Source organism: Amblyomma americanum, chromosome 2 (assembly GCF_052857255.1).
Source record: "Amblyomma americanum isolate KBUSLIRL-KWMA chromosome 2, ASM5285725v1, whole genome shotgun sequence".
Lineage (NCBI taxonomy): Eukaryota > Metazoa > Arthropoda > Arachnida > Ixodida > Ixodidae > Amblyomma > Amblyomma americanum.
This window is the reverse complement of record NC_135498.1, coordinates 125,505,127-125,524,501: the sequence shown is the minus strand read 5'-3', so window position 1 is coordinate 125,524,501 and position 19,375 is coordinate 125,505,127. Positions and strand designations below refer to the sequence as shown.

Sequence of the window (19,375 nt, the reverse complement as noted above, 5' to 3'; positions counted from 1 at the left end):
AGCTTGGAGGTGAGTTTTGCAGTTACTTCGCTACTTGGTCAGATTTCCGAAGTGCCAAATGTGTGATGCGTGTACAGTCAAGCCTAACGCTTTTAGCAAAGCTTGCTGGCGTTTTACATAAAGTCGATGCACATGCTTTTTTACTGTGGCGAGCACTTGCAGAACGCTTACGATACCACTTCCTCTATGCTTGCGATCCGAGCACACAGCAGCCCAGCGCATGCTTCCCAAAGAAGGGAAAAACTGCGTGGTCGCGTTGTAGCAGGTCTCGACGTAAGCGTCACTCTGAGCGAAATAATATATCGTGATTTTTTTCATCAATTCAAGTAATTGCATGAGGCAGGGGGAAATCGGCTGTGTTCAGATCTGCTAATTTTTCGCATCATATGATTTTTGGAAAGCAATGAACGCGACACACTAACTGATCCGTTTCCGTAGCTTGCCCTGTGTTTGCTGTCGCTTTCATTATTTTATCTCTCATTTCTTGTGTTCCAGTAACAAAAGCGGAGCTTATCCAGAGGGTGTCCAAGAGAAAAATCACTGCAATGGACCTTGAAAAGTCTGAGCCAGCAACAACAGTTGCACAGATACATGTATGTACTGGGCGAAGTTTTACTGCGGATGCCTCTGCTACTGCCACTCGCACGCTTACCAGTCGCAATATGTACATTACATAGCAGCATACTTCAGAGCCAGGCAGGCGTCTCTGTTTGTGTGTGTCTAAAATATTTATGGTTGCGGGAAGCAGCCAGGCTCCCGTCAGCAACAGAGAGCTTTGTAGCAGATCTTTGAATTGTAGTATAGAGATATTGCTTAAATGCTACCATTGTAAAAGATTGCGTAGGACACTAGAGAACCGCATGTGGAATGGAAGCATCGTTCTGTTTTTTGTTCTCTCATATATTGTGTGCTTCATGTCAGGTCAAAGTTTCATTTTTCGTATTGCCTCCTCGCATTGTTGTCTAAAATATTTATTGTTTGGGGGAGCAGCCAGGCTGCCTTCAACAACAGAGAGCTTTGTATCGAGCCCACTGAAACGGCGTTGCGGGACAGCGCACTTCTCTCATTGCAGCACGTTGTCTTAGCTTCGGCTTGCAACTCGGTGGCCTGTTTTCTCAGTGCCATGATACTGGTTAAATATATGTATTGCTGGAAATTTAAAAGCCCTGCTATTCTTCGGTTATGCGGCATACCAAAGCGAATCGGGCCACGTGAGGCACGGATAGGGCCTCTGATAATTATTATTCACGAGGGGTGATAATTATTATTCACGTGTCTATCGAAAACACCGGTGCTGCGCTGTGGGCTACAACTGCGGTGGGCTCTCTCCGGTCGGGGCGGCTCTTGTCAAGACACGATGAATTACTGGAAGGCACCGTTCCCCTCTTCCCGTCATCTGTTCATCGTCGGTCGCTTCTTGCAGGGAACCAGTCAAAGGGGGAAGGTCATTTGAATTGAGCCGAGCGTGGGAAGAACAGGCTCCTTCCCAGCTAGTCATCCTTTCATTTTGTGCAGTCGTCGGCCACCTGATGACGCTGTCGAAATTGCCGCTGCTGTTGCTGCGCCACCGTGGTCATCCCTGTCGATGGGATCTGCACCTTAATCCTCTTCGGCTGGTGTGCATTCCGTTCATAATAGGCCCAACGCGGACGCCACCAAAAGCTCCCCATTTGACTTTCAAACAAAAGGGGTGCTGTCTACTCTTGTAAACGGAAGGGCAGCCACACAGAACAAGCAGGGATGGAGGACTAAAGCTAGTGGTCCAAGCGGAAGGGAGAAAAACCTCTGAGAGGGAATGGAAGGAGAGGAGCATGGAAAAGTAGCTAGTTTGCCATATATGTAACTCCAATATAATGTCTTTTATTAAAGATTGCTTGCGGTTGTGTGTTCCGGGGACGGTGCCTCACAACAACCTTGGTAGAGGACATTTTCAGCCAGAGGGTGGTCGGGGCACTTTAAGTAGTGGCTGCCGGCTGGCGTGCATGTGTGCTCTGCCAAATTTGTTGTTCAAAATTTTTATTCTCTACGGAGGTCATTTTCATTTCACAGCTGAAGATGAAGCATAACCTTGCGTGTGCCGATTCGGTTGTTGCCATAAAGCTTGGCGCTCGGGTCTTCTGCCACAAGTGCTTAAAATACCTGAGAAATACCGTATGCATACTTCACCTTGCATTTGACTCATCAAAAAGAAAAATTTCCCAGTGTGGATCATCATGCCTGCACACACAGTGCGGGGCCGACATGCAAGGCCAGATTGTAATGCCTTTCATTCTAGTGCTAGCTCTGCAGTAAAAGCGATAGCATACAGACACGACGTGCAGCTAAATTTGTACAGTGCACGCACTTCAGAAAAATGTTCAACCAGCTGATATGCACGCTTGTCAAAATAATGCGTGCATTACTTGCTGGCAGCAATATTAACAGCTGGAGGGCGGCAGACTACAGTTGAGTGGAACATATCCTGATTGTTTTCTGCTTACAGCCCACAGGAATTAGTTCACAAACAGAAATTGCAACTACCACAGCAGAGTCAGTATAGGCAGGGTCGATCATTGGCGCCCAAGTAATTAGTGTGTGGTTAACAAATATGCAATAATCTGAGACTACAGCCTGTTGTTTGAGCAGTGCATCCGCAGTTTTTCCCTCCTCCTCATCATCAGCCTCACTACACCTACAGAGCAAAAGCCTCACCCATGTCTTTCCAATTAACACTGTCCAATTAGCCCTCCTATGTGGTGTCAAATGCAAGTCTTTAGAGTGCGACTGCCCGTCACATATGCTTTTGAGGATATCTCGAAGCTTACATGCAGACTTCACGACAGCACACAACGCACTGAAGGACATATACTTGCGTTGTTGCCGCCGATGTATGCATCTGAGTGCAAGAGTCCGCGGCTGCCCTGAATAACTAACGTCCTTTCTTTCGCTCCCAAGGATCAGATTTCTACCGTACGCATGCGAGCAATGAGACGCAACAGCAAGCAAAGCAGCAGAGGGCACTCGCCTTCCGTGATCCATGGACGGCCTTGGCGCCATGATTGCCAGCAGGCTGGTTCTGGCGGCGACTAGTTCATGTGAGCATGATGCACCTTCCTGTCAGGAGTGAATTTTCTGGCAGCGAACAGGCTCTCCGAGCACGGCAATTTGAAAAAGCCCAATGATAATTTAAAGATTTAAAGATGTATAGACACCTTATTTTGGTGGCATGTTTTCTTCCCTACAATGATTCAGAAGACACTGCTATGAATGAATCATCATGTGGTGTTTGCCTGGGACCTATAAATAATTTATAATCGAATTTTTCTGCCATGCTGTCTCGGTTTCAACAGCCGAGTGAAGACTGTGACATCAGAGAGGTTATATGTAACGTGAAGCATGGAAAAAATGCGATATAATTGCTGCTTGATCGTTTTAATTCACTACAGTGTTGAAGCCAGCCTTCCTCAATAGTCGGAATGACAAATGTAGCAGCACCGATTATATTGCAGTTTTTCATGCCTCGCATGACCTATAAGCTCACTTTGACGTCATAGTCCCCATTCAGCTCTTGAAACTGAAACGGCGCGAGAAAGAAATTCGGTTATAAATTATTTAGTAGTCATGGGAGAATCTTCATCATCAGCCTGATTACACCCAATGCAGGGTGAAGGCCTCTCCCATGTCTCTCCAACTAACCATGTCTTGCCAGCTGCGCCCACCTTATGCCTGCAAACTTCTCAATTTCATACGCCCACCTAACCTTCTGCCGCCCCCTGCTATGTTTTCTTTCTCTTGGAATCCCTTAGGGACCAACAGCTATCTTACCTTCGCATTACATTCCCCGCTCAAGCCAATTTCTTCCTCTTGATTTTGGCAAGGATGTCATTAACCCGCGTGTGTTCCCTCAACCACTCTTCCTGCTTCCGGTCTCTTAAAGGAGTATAGACACCTAATTTTGGTGGCATGTTTTCTTTTCTTCAATGATGCAGAAGACGCTACTAGGCATGAATCACCATGTGATGTTTGCCTACGACCGCTAAATAATTTATAATTGTTTTTTTCTGGCATGCTGTTTCAGTTTTGGAACAGCCGAACGATGGCACTGACGTCAAAGAGGGCTTTTCCTTCACGTGAGCCATGGAAAAATGTACATAGAATCGCTGCTTCATTCTTCTAATTTACTGCAGTGTTGAAATCAGCCTTCCTCAATTGCTGGAATGACAACAAATGTGCAAGCAGTGATTATATTGCTGTTTTTTTATGTCTCGTGACGTGTAAGCACACATTGACGTCACTGTCCTTGTTCAAGTGTTGAAGCCGAAACTGGACGAAAAATAAATGCTATTATAAATTATTAAGCGGTCGTAAGAGATTACTAGCTGCTACTCCATGTATAATAATGCCTTATGCATCATTACAAGCAAGAAAGCACGCACCCAAACGGTAGGTGTTATACTGCTTTAACGTTACGCCTATCATTTTTCTTTCCGTGGCTCACTGCGTTGTCCTCAGCTTAAGCTGAACCCTTTTTGATAGCCTCCACGTTTCTGCCCCATAGGTGGGTACTGGTAAGATGCAGCTGTTGTACACATTTCTCTTGAGGGATATTGGTAAACTGCCATTCATGACCTGAGAGACCCTGCCATATGCGTTCCATCGCAATCTTATCCTTCTAGTTATTCCCTCATGATCCGGATCAGTTGTCACTATTGATACCTGCCTTAAATAAACGTATTCCTTTACCTTGTCCCTTACCTCGCTACCAATTGTGAACTGCTGTTCTCTTGCTAGACTTGAGAATAGGAGAATACCACAAGGTAATCCATGGATAGTAATGCCTGATGCCTCATTAGAAAGCAAAAACACACACCCAAAAGATGGGTGTTTATACTCCTTTAAAGCTAGTTGGTGCATTACAGAATGTGAGTCACCAGTGTTGCCAGTAAAACCCTTTAACATCATATTTTGATCTGTTGATTGAAATCAAGTTTTTTGTGTTCTAGTTAATGGTATTTCATTATTTCTTTGCTCCTTATTTGGAAAAATTATTTCTCGGGACTCTGACCAGGCTCAAGAAGTGTAATGTGATAGTAAACAGAATATGTTTGAAAATCCTCTGAAGTTGCCGTTTAATTTACCTTGTACATTAGTCTTTTGTAGCAAATATGAACACTTTTCATACTTTGCAGTCTTCCACTAGCATGGATCCTGCTGCACCACAGAACCCGGATATCTTGCTGAGGTCAGCAGCCAGGTATGAAGGTGTCGCATATTTAGAATGTAAGACAAGTGGGCTTTGATGCCCCATCGGCCAGTGCTGATAAAGGAGCAAAACACAGACGGAAGACGAGGCTGACAAAGTTCAGTTTGGTGCTCAGGAACGCTTGGCTACCGGGGTGCGCCGTGCTAACAAAGATTGTGGCCGTCCACACTTCTTGTTTGATTTGCGTCTTTACACTTGTGGAGGGGCTGGGTGCGCAGTGCTAACAAGAAGTGTCGACGGCCACAATCTTTGCTAGTACAGCGCACCTCGGTAGCCAAGCGTTTTCTGTGTGCCAAACTGAACTTTGTCAGCCTCGTCTTTGCCTGTGTTTTGCTCCTTCTTCAGCACGGGGCGCTGGGGCATCAAAGCCCAATTGTCGATCTTACAAGAATGATTTTGTAAGCTTGAAATGCTTTTAGGTCTCATCCTTGATAAATGCAGGCAAACAATCTAGAAACTGGAAACATGGGGATGAGCATCAGTGCACACCTCTCGGAAATGGGAAATTTTCTGTCCGAATAATATGAAGCAGAAAAAAAATTGCCTGCAGAGCAGCCCTAGGCACAATTTTAACCTGTGGCAGCTCGGAGCAGTATTGCTTAGCGATGGCTTTGAGGTCGAAATGCAGTTTTTGTTTGTGTTCTAGTTGCTGACATTTCATTATTTTGCAGAATTATTTCTTGCAACTCAGACAATGTTCAAGAAGTGTAATGTGATAGTAAACTCAAAGTGCTTTAAAATCTCCTGGAGATGCCAATTAAAGGAACACTGAGGAGAAATTGAAGTTGGCTTGTATCGATAGAATATATAAGCTCCTGATCACAAAAACGCAACTCTTACTGAAAAACAAAGCTCTTGTAAAGTAGAAAATAGCAAGAACCAAAATACAGGTATCGCCGCCACAGGGCAATCTCGCAAGTACAAGCGTGATAACGTCATTGGACAAGAGACGCCACGTTGTAGGAATTTTCCTTCCTACATGAAGCTGCGAATCTGAGGCTGACAAAAGAAGGTTGCGCGGTTCAATATTGAAGTAAGTTTTGTCTTAAAACCGATAGTGCACTTTTATCACACAAGGAAGACAGACAAAAGACAACCTGAATGTTGGAAGCAAAAAAAGCCGATGCTTGGCGGCTCCACAGGCGGCCAGGAAAGTTTCGACTTGTTATGGCGCTTCGCGTCTATGAGCTTTGTGTGCCTCATGGTTTTGTTTTTAACGCGTCTCGATTTACAAGTGCCGAACAGCAGAGGAACTCTGTGCCGCTTCAAGTGCTAGTTAACTTTTGAAGGAGCCTGTTAAGGCTGGTCAGGTGATTGCCGCGGTCGTTGAAAAACCATGATGGCACGATGGTCGGTGATCATACAAGGCAGTTAGCAGTATAAAGAGCACTTGTGTCGTCGTACGCTCGCTTGGCGAAACATTCCCGGCTGTGCCAGTCAACTTCAAACTACTTAATGGAAATCATTTATTAGGGACGGGAGACAAGGTACAAGGCAGTTAAAAAAATTGATGGCCTAGCTGTGTTAGGCCAGGATATACGTAGCGAAAGCGCGGAGACTTCTGCAGCGGAAGATTGCACTCACTAGATGCGCCTTTATTCATGGTTAAATCTTGAACCGTCGTGGCGGAGTGGTAGAGTCTCCGCCTAAAACTACAATAGCCCTGGTTCGATTCCGAGCCTCGGCACAGGTTTTTGTTTTTTATTCAGTGAGTGGGTGGGGGGTTTCAGTGGCGCGCATAGATGGCGCCACCGAATACGTTGGTTAGCGGATAAGCGCAGGCTCTGTTAAAGGGGCAGTTAGGAGAACTCTATCAAATTATTTTTGTTAGCAAAATCTGATAGTTCGGCATTTCAAGGCATTGTTGCCGCCTGTCCGGGAGTGAAAGATGCATTTATTTCAAAGAAATTTGGATTCAAAGTTGAAAAAGTTTTTCTCGCCACTCCGATTCAAACTCGGGAACTTTATGACATCACGGCGCACTCTTATGACGCTACAGGACGCAGTGACGTGAAACGTGACGTACGCGCAGACGTGATTTCTCGCGGCTAGCAGTGTGGTCTACCAGCCGAAATGAAAGCTACTGCCGCCGCACGTTGAAGGCATCTATCGGGGGTCGCTACTGTCGCTTCGTTTACGTTTGCACCGGCGTCTTGTCTGCGTTATGATCGATCCCGTTCCCGAACCTGACGACGAAGTTCTCCCAAAAACTCCGGCCTGCATTTCAGCGACCTCAGCCCCACAGAGCGTGCGATGCTTTTGAGGGAGCTCGGTTAGGTTAGGTGCCGGCGGGTTGTTTCCCCCTTCCGCCATGAGCAGCCGTTGCAAATCATATCATAACCCCAGTGCGGGGAGTCGCAAGGGGCCAGGACAAGGTCGGTGAGTCGCGCCCATTGGAGGCTGGCCGGGGCTTAGGGGCGAACGGATTGCGATTCCTTGAACGGCGCAGTTGCACGGTGCAGCAGGCGGCATCAAGGTCTCCCACAGTTGCAAGGGCCAGGTTATTTATTTATTTTTTGCCAAAAAAACGGATGGATACTCAAGGGCGCTTGCGTTTAAAGTTGGCGGCTTGAAAGTAAAGCCCACGCTTCATCGGCTTCCGCGCGTTTCCGGCGGTACGGGGTCTACTGGATCGGGCTCTCTCGCCCACTTGCATGTACCTTCAGATGTGTACTGTGAATGGATTAAATTAGCCGAGAGCTCGAAAACAACAGCTGCGTCCAACTGCCGAAGCTATTGAACGACGTCACAACACGTACCTCGCCGCAGAGCTGAATCGGTCTGGCCGGGCCGGCGGTGGCTGGCGCACCCTCCGCAAAATAGAGACATGCTTAAAGTCTCCGCCAGTGCGGTCAGAGTGCGCCGAAACTGCCGAACGCGTTGGCGGTCAAGCACAGTGGGAGCATAGAGGATCTCGGTTTGGCCGATGTGACGTCGCCATGCAGCGCGCGCGCGCATTACTCCGGAGTGTAAACGCACCTTAACAGAGCCTGCGCTTAACAGCTAACCAACGTATTCAGTGGCGGCACCTATGGTAGCCACTGAAACCCCCCGCCCACTCACCAAAAAAAAAACCTGTGCCGAGGCTCAGAATCGAACAAGGGCCTTTGTAGTTTTAGGCGGAGACTCTACCACTCCGCCACGACGGCTCAAGATTTAACTATGAAAAAAGGCGCATCTAGTGATTGCGCTCTTCCGATGCAGAAGTCTCCGCGCTTTCGCTACGTATATCCTGGCCTAACACAGCTAGGCCATCAATTTTTTTTAACTGCCTTGTACCTTGTCTCCCGTCCCTAATAAATGATTTCCGTTAAGTAGTTTGAAGTTGAGCGGCACAGCCGGGAATGTTTCGCCGGGCGAGCATGTGAAGACACAAGTGCTCTTTATACTGCGAACTGCCTTGTACGATCACCGACCATCGTGCCATGATAGTTTTTCATCGACAGTGGCGATCATCTGACCAGCCTTAACAGGCTCATTCAAAGGTTAACTAGCACTTGAAGCGGCACTTGGAGTTCCTCTGCTGTTCGGCACTTGTAAATAGAGGTGCGTCAAAAACAAAACCTCGGGGCACGCAAAGCTCATAGACGCGAAGCGCCATAACAAATCGAAACTCTCGTGGCTGCCTGTGGCGCCCCCAAGCATTGGTTTTCTTTGCTTCCAACATTCAGGTTGTCTTTTGTCTGTGTTCCTGGTGTGATAAAAGTGCGCTATCGGTTTTAAAACAAAATTTACTTCAATATTGAACCGCGCAACCTTCTTTTCTCAGCCTCAGAGATTTACCAGCTTCCATGTAAAAAGGAACATTCCTCCAAAGTGGCGTCTCTTGTCCTATGACGTCATCACGCTTGTACTTGCGAGATTGCCCTGTGGCGGCGATACCTGTGTTTTGGTCCTTGCTATTTTCTACCTTACAAGAGCTTTGTTTTCTGTAAGAGTTGCGTTTTTGTGATCAGGAGCTTGTATTCTATCGATACAAGGCAACCTCAATTTCTCCTCAGTGTCCCTTTAATGCGCGTTTATAGCCTGGCGTAACGCATGCGCGCGCACTGCACACCAACGTCACGTCGGCCAAAGCGAGACCCTCTATACTCCAACTGCGCTTGACCGGTGACGCGTTCGGCAGCTTAGGCGCACTCTGACCACATTGGCGGAGACTTAGAGCATGTCTCTATTTCGCGCCGAGTGCGCCAGCTGTGCCAGCCAGACCAGACTGATACGGTTCCGCGGCGAGGTGCGCGTTCTGACATCATTCAATAGCTTCGGTCGTTAAGCGGTGCTGTTCTTTTCGAACTCTCGGCTAATTTAATCCATTCACAGTACACATCTGAAGGTACATGCAAGTGGGCGAGAGAACCCGATCCAGTGGACCCTGTACCTCCGGAAATGCGGAGAAGCCGTTGAAGCGTCGGCCTTACTTTCAAGCTGCCTACTTTAAATGCGAGCGCCCTTGAGTACCCATCCGTTTTTGTGGCAAAAAAAAATAAATAAATAACCTCGCCCTTGCAACCGTGCGAGACCTGGACGCCGTCTTCTGCACCGTGCAACCGCGCCGTTCAAGGAATCACAATCTGTTGACCCCAAAGCCCCGGCCAGCCTCCGATGGGCGCGACGCACTGACCTTGTCCTGGCCCCTCGCGACTCCCCGCACTGGGGTTATGATATTAAATTTGCAACGGCTGCTCATGGCGGAAGGGGGAACGACCCGCCAGCGCCTAACTAACCGTGCTCCCTCAAAGGCATTGCACGTTCTGTGGGGCAGAGGTCGCGGAAATGCAGGCCGGAGTTTTTGCGAGAACTTTGTCATCGGGCTCGGGAACGGGATCCATCGTAACGCTGGCAAGATGCTGGTGCAAACATAAACGAAGCAATGGTAGCGACCCTCGATAGATGCCTTCAACGTGTGGCGGCGGTAGCTTTCATTTTGGCTGCTGCTAGACCGCACCGCTAGCCGCGAGAAATCACGGAGTCTGCGTTTACGTCATGTTTCTTGTCACTGCGTCCTGTAACGTCATAAAAGTGCGCCGTGATGTCATAAGAGTTCCCGAGTTTGAATCGGAGTGGCGGGAAAAACTTTTTCAACTTCGAATGCAAATTTCTTTGAAATAAATGCATCTTTCGCTCTCGGACAAGCGGCAACAAAGCCATGAAATGCTGAACTATCAGATTTTGCTTACAAAAGAAATTTGATTGAGTTCTCCTCACTGTCCCTTTAATGTACCATGTAGAGTCTAGGTCGAAAGTGTTAAGGCTACAGCATTCAGCTGCAGTGAAATCAATGTTCCTAGAATAATTCATGTAGCGGATCATTCAAAACTGTAGTCAAGCAGGAAGCTTCTGTATCGCAAGAAGAAACCTGCTAGCACTTCAAGGTCATTCGGTCTTTAATATTGCTGTAATGGCTCTGCTATGCGGCTGAAGCGAAAAGCCTTTGGCCTTAAGACTTCACCGACACTGTACATTACTCTTGTTGCAAATGCGAACACTTTGCACACTTTCCAGGCTTCCACTAGCATGGGTCCTGCTGCACCATGGAATCCAGGTGTTTTTGCTGAGGTCAATGGCCAGGTACGATGGCTTCTCATATTTAGAACTAGTTTGTAAGCTTGAAATGCTTTTAGCTCTCGTTCTTGGTAACTGCAGGCAAACAATCTAGAAACTGTGGAAACGTATAGGGCTGAGGATCAGTGCACACCTCTCGGACACGTGGAATTTTCCATCCAAATGGCGTGGGGCGGAAAAAAATTGCCTGCGCAGGAGCCCCAGGCACAATTTGAACCTGTGACAGCTCAGGGCAGCTTTGCCTAATGAACTCTTAGATCACTAAGCCATGACCACAACCTTTCACCTTTCATGTTCTAATTAGCACAGCCTCTTGTGCTAAGATTTAATTGCTGTGTTTTAAATATTCATAATCTTTCATCTGTTCGTTCTGTGTTTCCGAATATTTGGCAGCATTACTGTTGCCAGGGTGCAGTGGAGCCTGAAGTAAAGATAAAAAGGCTCATCTATGTTGTCAAAGGCAGCTTATATGATTGCACATAAACGTGACCTGGTGGCCCATCGTGCTGCTCACTCCGAAGAAGAGAGCGATGTGTCATGTTTTATCATTAGTAGCGTTTGCAAGGAAAACTGCCATTTTCTTAATGTTACATATAAGGAGTCCTGAGGAATAGGATTTTAGCAGTTTTAATGTGGCAAATACTTCTCTCCCCAATCTGTTATAGGGCTTTATACAAAGCATATGTGCAGCTGTTTTATTGCAAATCCACCTCGGGAGCGGAAATTGTCAGTGCAGAGCGGTGGCGCTGGCTTCTTTCCCAAGGTCGAGACTTCCTGTTTTGCAAGGACGCCACAAAACTTTTGTGGGGTTCCCCACAAAAGTGACGCTCCTTCCTGGTGATGCTCCTTCCCCGAAGGGCCTTAGGGGAAAGAGCATTCAGTGAAGGAGCATCACCGGCTCAGTATGCCGGCAATCGCTTAAGGCTGGTGGCATGCAGAAGCCTCGGATGAGCTCAGAAAAACTAGCATCTGTGGGCAGTAAGCCTCTTATTTAGGTACATTTCCTGACTGACAAAGGCATTTGTTTATTTAAGTGTGCATGACTTAAATACCTTTATTTTACAGCACCTGCATGTCTTCAATATTGTCATGATTAATACTCTTTCAGATGCATTTGACGCATACATCAAAGCTGCACAAGCTGCCGAGGATGAGAAAATGCGCAGAGCAGTTGAATTGCTACCTGGCGGACATGCTGAGGGACATCAAGTAATCATCGCCTGCACCTGCCCCTGTAGTGACTGGCTGTAGTCAGATAAAAATGATAAAATAAAGGCAGCAAGAAAAATTATTTCATTGACTGCAGCCTGGTATTTAGTGCTGGGATGCAGCATTTGCTGCACTGAAGGGTTGCAAGTTCATTCGGGTAGCCTACATATTCAGAGGTATTAACTGTACACCAGAGTACGTGTTGCAAGGCCATTGTATCCCCAAGTCGAGGCCCTCGTATCTGTACGAAGGTATACGAGGGACCGGAGGGACACGTATCCAATAGCGTATATATGAGGCACGTATCACCCGTATATATGTGTTTCGCCATACGTGGAGAGAACGCGTATGCCATACGAGCACGTATTCATACGACCATATATGTGGACACATATCCAATAATTGCGTATATATGAGACACATTTAACACATATATACGAGATTTTTCAATAGGGCAGCGCTGTGTTTTGCCGCTTCATTGTTTGGCTTTGAGCCGTTGCGCTGGTTTACAAGAACCTTGTGTGAGATGTTCGAAGTTTGAAGACTCTTTAGCAACTGCTTTATCGATGATCACAAAAGCTTTGTATGGCCAAAGCTGCACTAAGTATGAAGACTTCATGGTACAGCATCCTCAAACCTCCCACAAAACACTTCCCCACCTCCTTTGTCAAATCATCACAGCTGACAAACAAGATGATACCACTGGTGCAGTCGTTGAAAAAGCGCTCCAATTTGTTTCATCGTTGCTGCAGACGATGCGAATACTATCCAACTTTCTTGTTGATGCAGGCAAGTACCCCAAAAAAGTGTGGTATAAAACAATTCTGCCAGCCAAATTCCATTTCTGTGCGAAATTTGAGCTCTAACAATTTACCAGTTTAGCTCTGAGGTGCAGTCTAAGTGCGCGTTTAATTGCGGAACACGCTTATTTCGGATGTCATCCAAGCTTTTTGTTGGATCAGTCTACGGGTGGCTGTTTTATATTTTTGAAGCACAGCGGTTTCTGCGATTTTCCAACAACCAGCAGCGGCAGCCGCTTCATGCCGGTCATATTCGCAGCAATCAAAACTGTCACTCTGTCGTTACCTCGCTTGCCGCCGAAGCAAGGGTCTCCTTTAAAAGCGAGGGTCTTATCTGGCAGGGCCTTGTAGAAAAGTGCCATCTCATTGGCATTAAATACAAATACATTGCAGGGCTCATAACAGCAGGGCGCCTCGGAAGCACATTTCTCCACGCTTGCATCCACAGCACCTTGCTCGCCGCAGGCACTCAGAGACCAAATTATGCCCCTTCTTGAAGCGGCCAGACTACCTTTCTGATGCACTCAAACCTCCGATGTTCATCATTAGGGCGTATTTTTCTGCTAGTGCGCAGATGAGAGGTCCGCTCAAGGGCAGCTGTGAATTTTGCGCATTCGCAATCCATCGAAGCAGTGCTTCTTTCTGCTTTGAATATGCTGCCGTTCAGAGTCTTCCGCTTGTCGGAGAGCTGTTGCCCATCGTAAGCTTGCAAAATATGAGCTTCATTTTTAATGTACGAGGTCAGCGTGTTCCTCTTCACGTTATATCTTGTCATGATGGCCTGTTGCGGAACTGCTCCCTAGGCAGCCTTCAGTATTTCTACTTTCTGAGCTAATTAAGCCCTTCGCCACATAATTCGGCTGCTTCATTAGGGCCTTGGTAGCCATCGCAGGAGTCGAAGATTGCAGCGTTATCGGGATTGTTGCTGAGAACGCTGTCCACACACCACCCCAGCACGCGCACACCTTGCTCCACGGTGCACACGCAAAGGAAAAAAAAATGTGGCACAGCAGGGCAACAAAAAAAAAACAAGAAAACCCATCCTCTGTCATCTTGGCTGATGTTTACACCAATGCGGTGGCGCCTTTATACTTTGGTTTAACACCAGCGCCGCTTCCTCTATCCTCATCATCTCAGCTCCGGTGCACTCATGGCCTCCTTGTACACATGCGAGCTCTGCCGCCTGTCTGAATTAACCGAAGGGTAGCCAAATTTGTCCAAATTAACGGGAGTTTTATGCCATAGAAAAGTATTTGTGGTTGACGGGACGGGATGGGCTGTCCGAATGATCAGATCTCACATTTAAAACTATTTTTGTGAGCTTGAGTGCTTTTAGCTCTTATTCTTGGTAACTGCAGGCAAACGATTTCTCCCAATCAAACCGCTAAGAGGTTCTGTGACATTATGTTTAAAAATATATATTGATTTATTGGTTGAAATCCAGTTTGGTTTCAGCGTTCTAGTTGTTGACATTTAATTATTTAATTTCTCATTATTTAGAAGAATTATTATGAGGTAGCAAACTGAAAATATTCGAAAATCCCCTGAGGTTGCCCTTGAGTATGCCATGTACAGTGGTCGTCAAAAGTTCGCAGGCCGCTCTGACCGAGCCAGGAGCGGCTGCTCTCCGCTCTCGCGGCGCTGCTATCGCTAGCGCGGCTCGGCGCGCGCCGGCTGCGAGGGTATGCGCTGAGAGGGTGTGCATTCCCCTCCCTTTGACTCTCGTTGATAACAAAGCCTGAAAAATGGTAGTGCGCCGCTCGCCTTCACTGTTCGCTCTTCACATTCCGCTGCGGCGCTTCGCGTGGCATTGCAGAGGAGAGTTTTCCACCAAGTGACGCGCCATACTAGCTGCCATATTCGGTTAGACTGTGTGTGCTTCCCATACTTTTCAGCGTCCTGCCGTACGAAATAACGCGTTTACCCACACATGAGCTGTGTTCCGGCTCTCTCAGCCATTTGCGTGATTTCCCACGTTGCATTTCGGCGCGGAGCCCTCATAAGTTCCGCGACACCCATCAAGAAACTTCTCCAATCCTGTTTGTGCCGATATATGCCATGTCGTGTTTAAAAAAAGCTTAACACGTAGCAAGTAATCTTTAAAATCGACCCGGCCAAGCCCGAATCGACGGTGTCAAATACGTTGGCGACCTCCAATTTGGCATTTCTTCTTTCACACCCTCCTTCATCCCTTCCCTTACAGCATGGTTCGGGTGTCCGCCGATATATGCGAAACAGATAGTGCGCCATTTCCCTTCCGAGGAACCAATTTACTCACCTGCAATTTGGCACGATTCACTTCCCAAAATGTGGCCCGGGCCACCCCGAAAATTCACCTTTGCCAATTTTCACCGAAATCGATGTCCAAGCATAACTGAGTGCCCCAGACGTGATGGTAACCTCGAAATTTGGCACGGGTCATTTCGAAAAAAGTGGTCCGGGCCAACCTCGAAATTGACCTCTGCCAAATTGCATAAAAATCGATGTCCAAGCATAACTTAGTGCGCCAGACGTGATGGTAACCTCGAAATTTGGCACGGGTCATTTCCAAAAAGGGATCCGGGCCAACTCCGAAATTTGGCCTTTGCCGATTTGCACCAAAATCGATGTCCAAGCAATACTGAGTGTGCCAGACGTGATGGTAACATCGAAATTTGGCACTGGTCATTTGTCAAAAAGTGGCCCGGGCCACCCCAAAGTTTGACCTTGCCAATTTTCACGAAAATCGACGTATACAGCTATAATTCACCTTGCGCGGCATGGTGGCGACCTCCAAATTCGGCACAAGCCATTTCAAAAATTTGGTCCGGGCCACTCCTACAATTCTGCCTCTGTCAATCCTCTGTCGATCGATTACAGATAGACGTCGGCTTTGGAACGGATTGACAGAGGTAGAATTGTGGGAGTGGCCCGGACCAAATTTTTGAAATGGCTTGTGCCGAATTTGGAGGTCGCCACCATGCCGCGCATGGTGAATTATAGTTGTATACGTCGATTTTCGTGAAAATTGGCAAGGTCAAACTTTGGGGTGGCCCGGGTCACTTTTTGACAAATGACCAGTGCCAAATTTCGATGTTACCATCACGTCTGGCACACTCAGTATTGCTTGGACATCGATTTTGGTGGAAATCGGCAAAGGCCAAATTTCGGAGTTGGCCCGGATCCCTTTTTGGAAATGACCCGTGCCAAATTTCGAGGTTACCATCACGTCTGGCGCACTCAGTTATGCTTGGACATCGATTTTTATGCAATTTGGCAGAGGTCAATTTCGAGGTTGGCCCGGACCACTTTTTTCGAAATGACCCGTGCCAAATTTCGAGGTTACCATCACGTCTGGGGCACTCAGTTATGCTTGGACATCGATTTCGGTGAAAATTGGCAAAGGTGAATTTTCGGGGTGGCCCGGGCCACTTTTTGGGAAGTGAACCGTGACAAATTGGAGGTGAGTAAATTGGTTTCTAGGAAGGGAAATGGCACACTATCTGTTTCGCATATATCGGCGGACACCCGAACCATGCTGTAAGGGAAGGGATGAAGGAGGGTGTGAAAGAAGAAATGCCAAATTGGAGGTCGCCAACGTATTTGACACCGTCGATTCGGGCTTGGCCGGGTCGATTTTAAAGATTACTTGCTACGTGTTAAGCTTTTTTTAAACACGACATGGCATATAGCGGCACAAACAGGATTGGAGAAGTTTCTTGATGGGTGTCGCGGAACTTATGAGGGCTCCGCGCCGAAATGCAACGTGGGAAATCACGCAAATGGCTGAGAGAGCCGGAACACAGCTCATGTGTGGGTAAACGCGTTATTTCGTACGGCAGGACGCCGAAAAGTATGGGAAGCAAACACAGTCTAACCGAATATGGCAGCTAGTATGGCGCGTCACTTGGTGGAAAACTCTCCTCTGCAATGCCACGCGAAGCGCCGCAGCGGAATGTGAAGAGCGAACAGTGAAGGCGAGCGGCGCACTACCATTTTTCAGGCTTTGTTATCAACGAGAGTCAAAGGGAGGGGAATGCACACCCTCTCAGCGCATACCCTCGCAGCCGGCGCGCGCCGAGCCGCGCTAGCGATAGCAGCCCGCTCCTGGCTCGGTCAGAGCGGCCTGCGAACTTTTGACGACCACTGTACATTACTCTTTTTAAATGAGAAGTTTTCACACTTTGCAGGCTTCCAGTAGCATGGCTTTGGCTCCATCGCAGAACCTGGGCATTCTTTCTGGAGTCAGTAGACAGGTGCGATGGCTTCTCTTATTTAGAACTATTTCTGTGATTTGAAATGCTTTTAATTCTCATTCTTGGTAACTGCAGGCAAACTTTTGCCAATCAAACCCCATTAAGAGGTTCTATGACATAACCTTTAAAAATACCTTATTTTGATCTATTGGTCAAATTACAGTTTTGGTTTTCAGTTTTTTACTTGTTGACCTTTCATTAATCAATTTCTCTTTATTCTGAAGAAGTAGTGTAATGCAATAGTAAACTCAAAGTTAAAAATCCTCCGCGGTTGCCCTTTTATGTGCCATGTAGATTACTATTTTGTGGCAAATGAGGTTTTCTCACTTTGCAGGCTTCCACTAGCATGGCTCCTGCTCCACTGCAGGATCATCCGGGTGCTCTTGTGGAAGTCAGTGGCCAGGTACTGTGGCTTCTCATGTTTAGAACTGTTTTTGAAAGTTTGAAATGCTTTTAGCTTCAATTAATACCAATTGGTAGTTGCAGACAAGCAATCTAGAAACTGGCAAGTGTGGGCCTGAACAGCAGTGCACACCTCTTGAAAGCGTGACATTTTCCTTCTGAATGCATGGTATATGGAGCAGAAAAAAAAAATTTTGCCTGCACAGCAGTGACAGCTCAGAGTAGCTTTGAAGCCGCCGCGGTGGATCAGTGGATATGGCGCTCTGCTGCTGACGCGAAAGACGCAGGTTTGATTTCAGCTGCGGCGGTAGAATTTTGATGGAGGCGTAATTCAAGAGGTTTCTGTATTGTGCAATGTCAGTGCGTGTTAAAAAACCCCAGGTGGTCGAAATTTCCGGTGCCCTTCACTACAGCGTCCCTCATAGCCTGAGTTACTTTTGGATGTTAAACCGCCATAAACCAAACCAGAGTAGCTTTGTTTAACAATGGCTTATAGCAACCATCAACACAACCTCCAAGTTTCATGTTCTAATAGTGCAGCCTCTGATGCTACGTTTTAGTTGCTACATTTTAAATATACCTCAACTTTTATCTGTTCTGTGCCTCTGAATGCCTGGCAATTAACAGTAGTGTTGCCAACATGCAGTGGAGCCTGTAGGAATCCAAAGAGAAGCCGACCTGTGTTGTCTAACGTAGGTTTATATAATTATGGACAGAGGTGACTATAGGAGGCCCAATGTGCTGCTAACTCTAAAGTAGAGGGCCGAGTGTTATGTTTTGTCATTACTAGGATATGCAAGGAGAATTGATATTTTCGTAATATTGCATATAGCAACCCTTAAGAATGGGATTTTAGTAGTTTTAATGTAGCAAATAATGTCTCTTCTCAGTTTGTTACCGTACAGTATAAAAACATGCTGTTTTACTTCATTTACTTCAGGTACATCTCGGGAATGGGATGTATGTGAGTGCGGAGCGGTGGCGCTGGCTCCTTTCCCGAGGTCGGGACTCCCTGTTTTGCAAGGACACTGCAAAACTTTTGTGGGGAGTCTCAAATCTTCGGGGAAAAAGTGTCACCGGCGCTGCATGCCGGCGATTTCTGAAAGCTGGTGCCACACAGAAACCTGGGCTGACCCCAGAAAAGCTGGCAGCAGTGGGCAGTAAGTCTCATTATGTTTAAATTTCCTGAGTGTTCATTTTATTTAAATGTACATGATTTGAATCCCATTATTCTTCAGCACCTGTGTGTCTTCCAATTATGTCATGAATATATTACTCTTTCAGATGCATTTGATGCTTATATTATTGCCAATCCAACTGCCGAGGATCAAAAAGCGCGGCGGGGGAAGATGAATCGTTTCCTGGCAGATATGTTGAGAGACATTAAGTAGTCTTTACCTGTCCCTGCAATATAAAAATAAAGGCAGTGAAAGAAAAGAGTCGTATTTCATTCCCTGCAACCAGGCGTATGCAAGCATCCATTTATTTCTGGGATGCAGCATTTGCTCTGCTAAGGGTTGCAAGTTCATTTATGTAGCCTGCATGTTCACAGCTGTTAGCTGGACATTCCTCTTTAATTGCTTTCCAGTGCATGAGCTCCAAAGCCACCGTAACCCCACGACCAGTCCCTCGTATGTTATACGTGGAATAGGAGGCCCACGTATGTACGTGGGACACGTATGGGATATGTGACACATTTGACACATATCCACCAAATGCGCATATATGAGTCCCGTATATATGTGTTTTGGCATACGAGGGACACAGTAACATACGAGCACGCATGACATACGAGCACGTATGGCTTATATGTGGACACATGTCCAATAATTGCGTATATATGAGACACATATATATGAGATTTTTCAATAGGGCCCACATCCCCCCAACCTTAAATAGACCCATGCCCCTGAAAGTACAGGCTA

General features: G+C 46.8%; 1 protein-coding gene and 1 long non-coding RNA gene across 2 annotated transcripts; both read left to right on the top strand.

The window, feature by feature from the left end:
- The first annotated feature begins 351 nt into the window (after positions 1 to 351).
- Positions 352 to 10,787, top strand: LOC144121799 (uncharacterized). The gene is made up of 4 exons (XR_013312701.1): positions 352 to 593; positions 2,935 to 3,074; positions 5,169 to 5,233; positions 10,745 to 10,787. It is a non-coding gene; the product is annotated as an uncharacterized LOC144121799 (long non-coding RNA).
- A 6,173-nt stretch (positions 10,788 to 16,960) lies between these two features.
- LOC144119060 (BEN domain-containing protein 5-like) lies at positions 16,961 to 19,160 on the top strand. The gene is made up of 4 exons (XM_077651787.1): positions 16,961 to 17,048; positions 17,383 to 17,451; positions 18,391 to 18,610; positions 18,735 to 19,160. The coding sequence occupies exons 1-4, from the start codon at positions 16,995 to 16,997 to the stop codon at positions 18,839 to 18,841; spliced, it is 450 nt and encodes a 149-aa protein (XP_077507913.1). The 5' UTR covers positions 16,961 to 16,994; the 3' UTR covers positions 18,842 to 19,160.
- The last annotated feature ends 215 nt before the right edge of the window (positions 19,161 to 19,375 follow it).

Bases quoted from the DNA above. Each gene is read 5' to 3' on its own strand.
- LOC144119060 (XM_077651787.1), top strand. From the start codon at position 16,995: ATGGCTTTGGCTCCATCGCAGAACCTGGGCATTCTTTCTGGAGTCAGT. The intron at 17,049-17,382 runs GTGCGATGGCTT...CTCACTTTGCAG, and splicing joins TTTCTGGAGTCAGTAGACAG to GCTTCCACTAGCATGGCTCC. The intron at 17,452-18,390 runs GTACTGTGGCTT...CATTTACTTCAG, and splicing joins TTGTGGAAGTCAGTGGCCAG to GTACATCTCGGGAATGGGAT.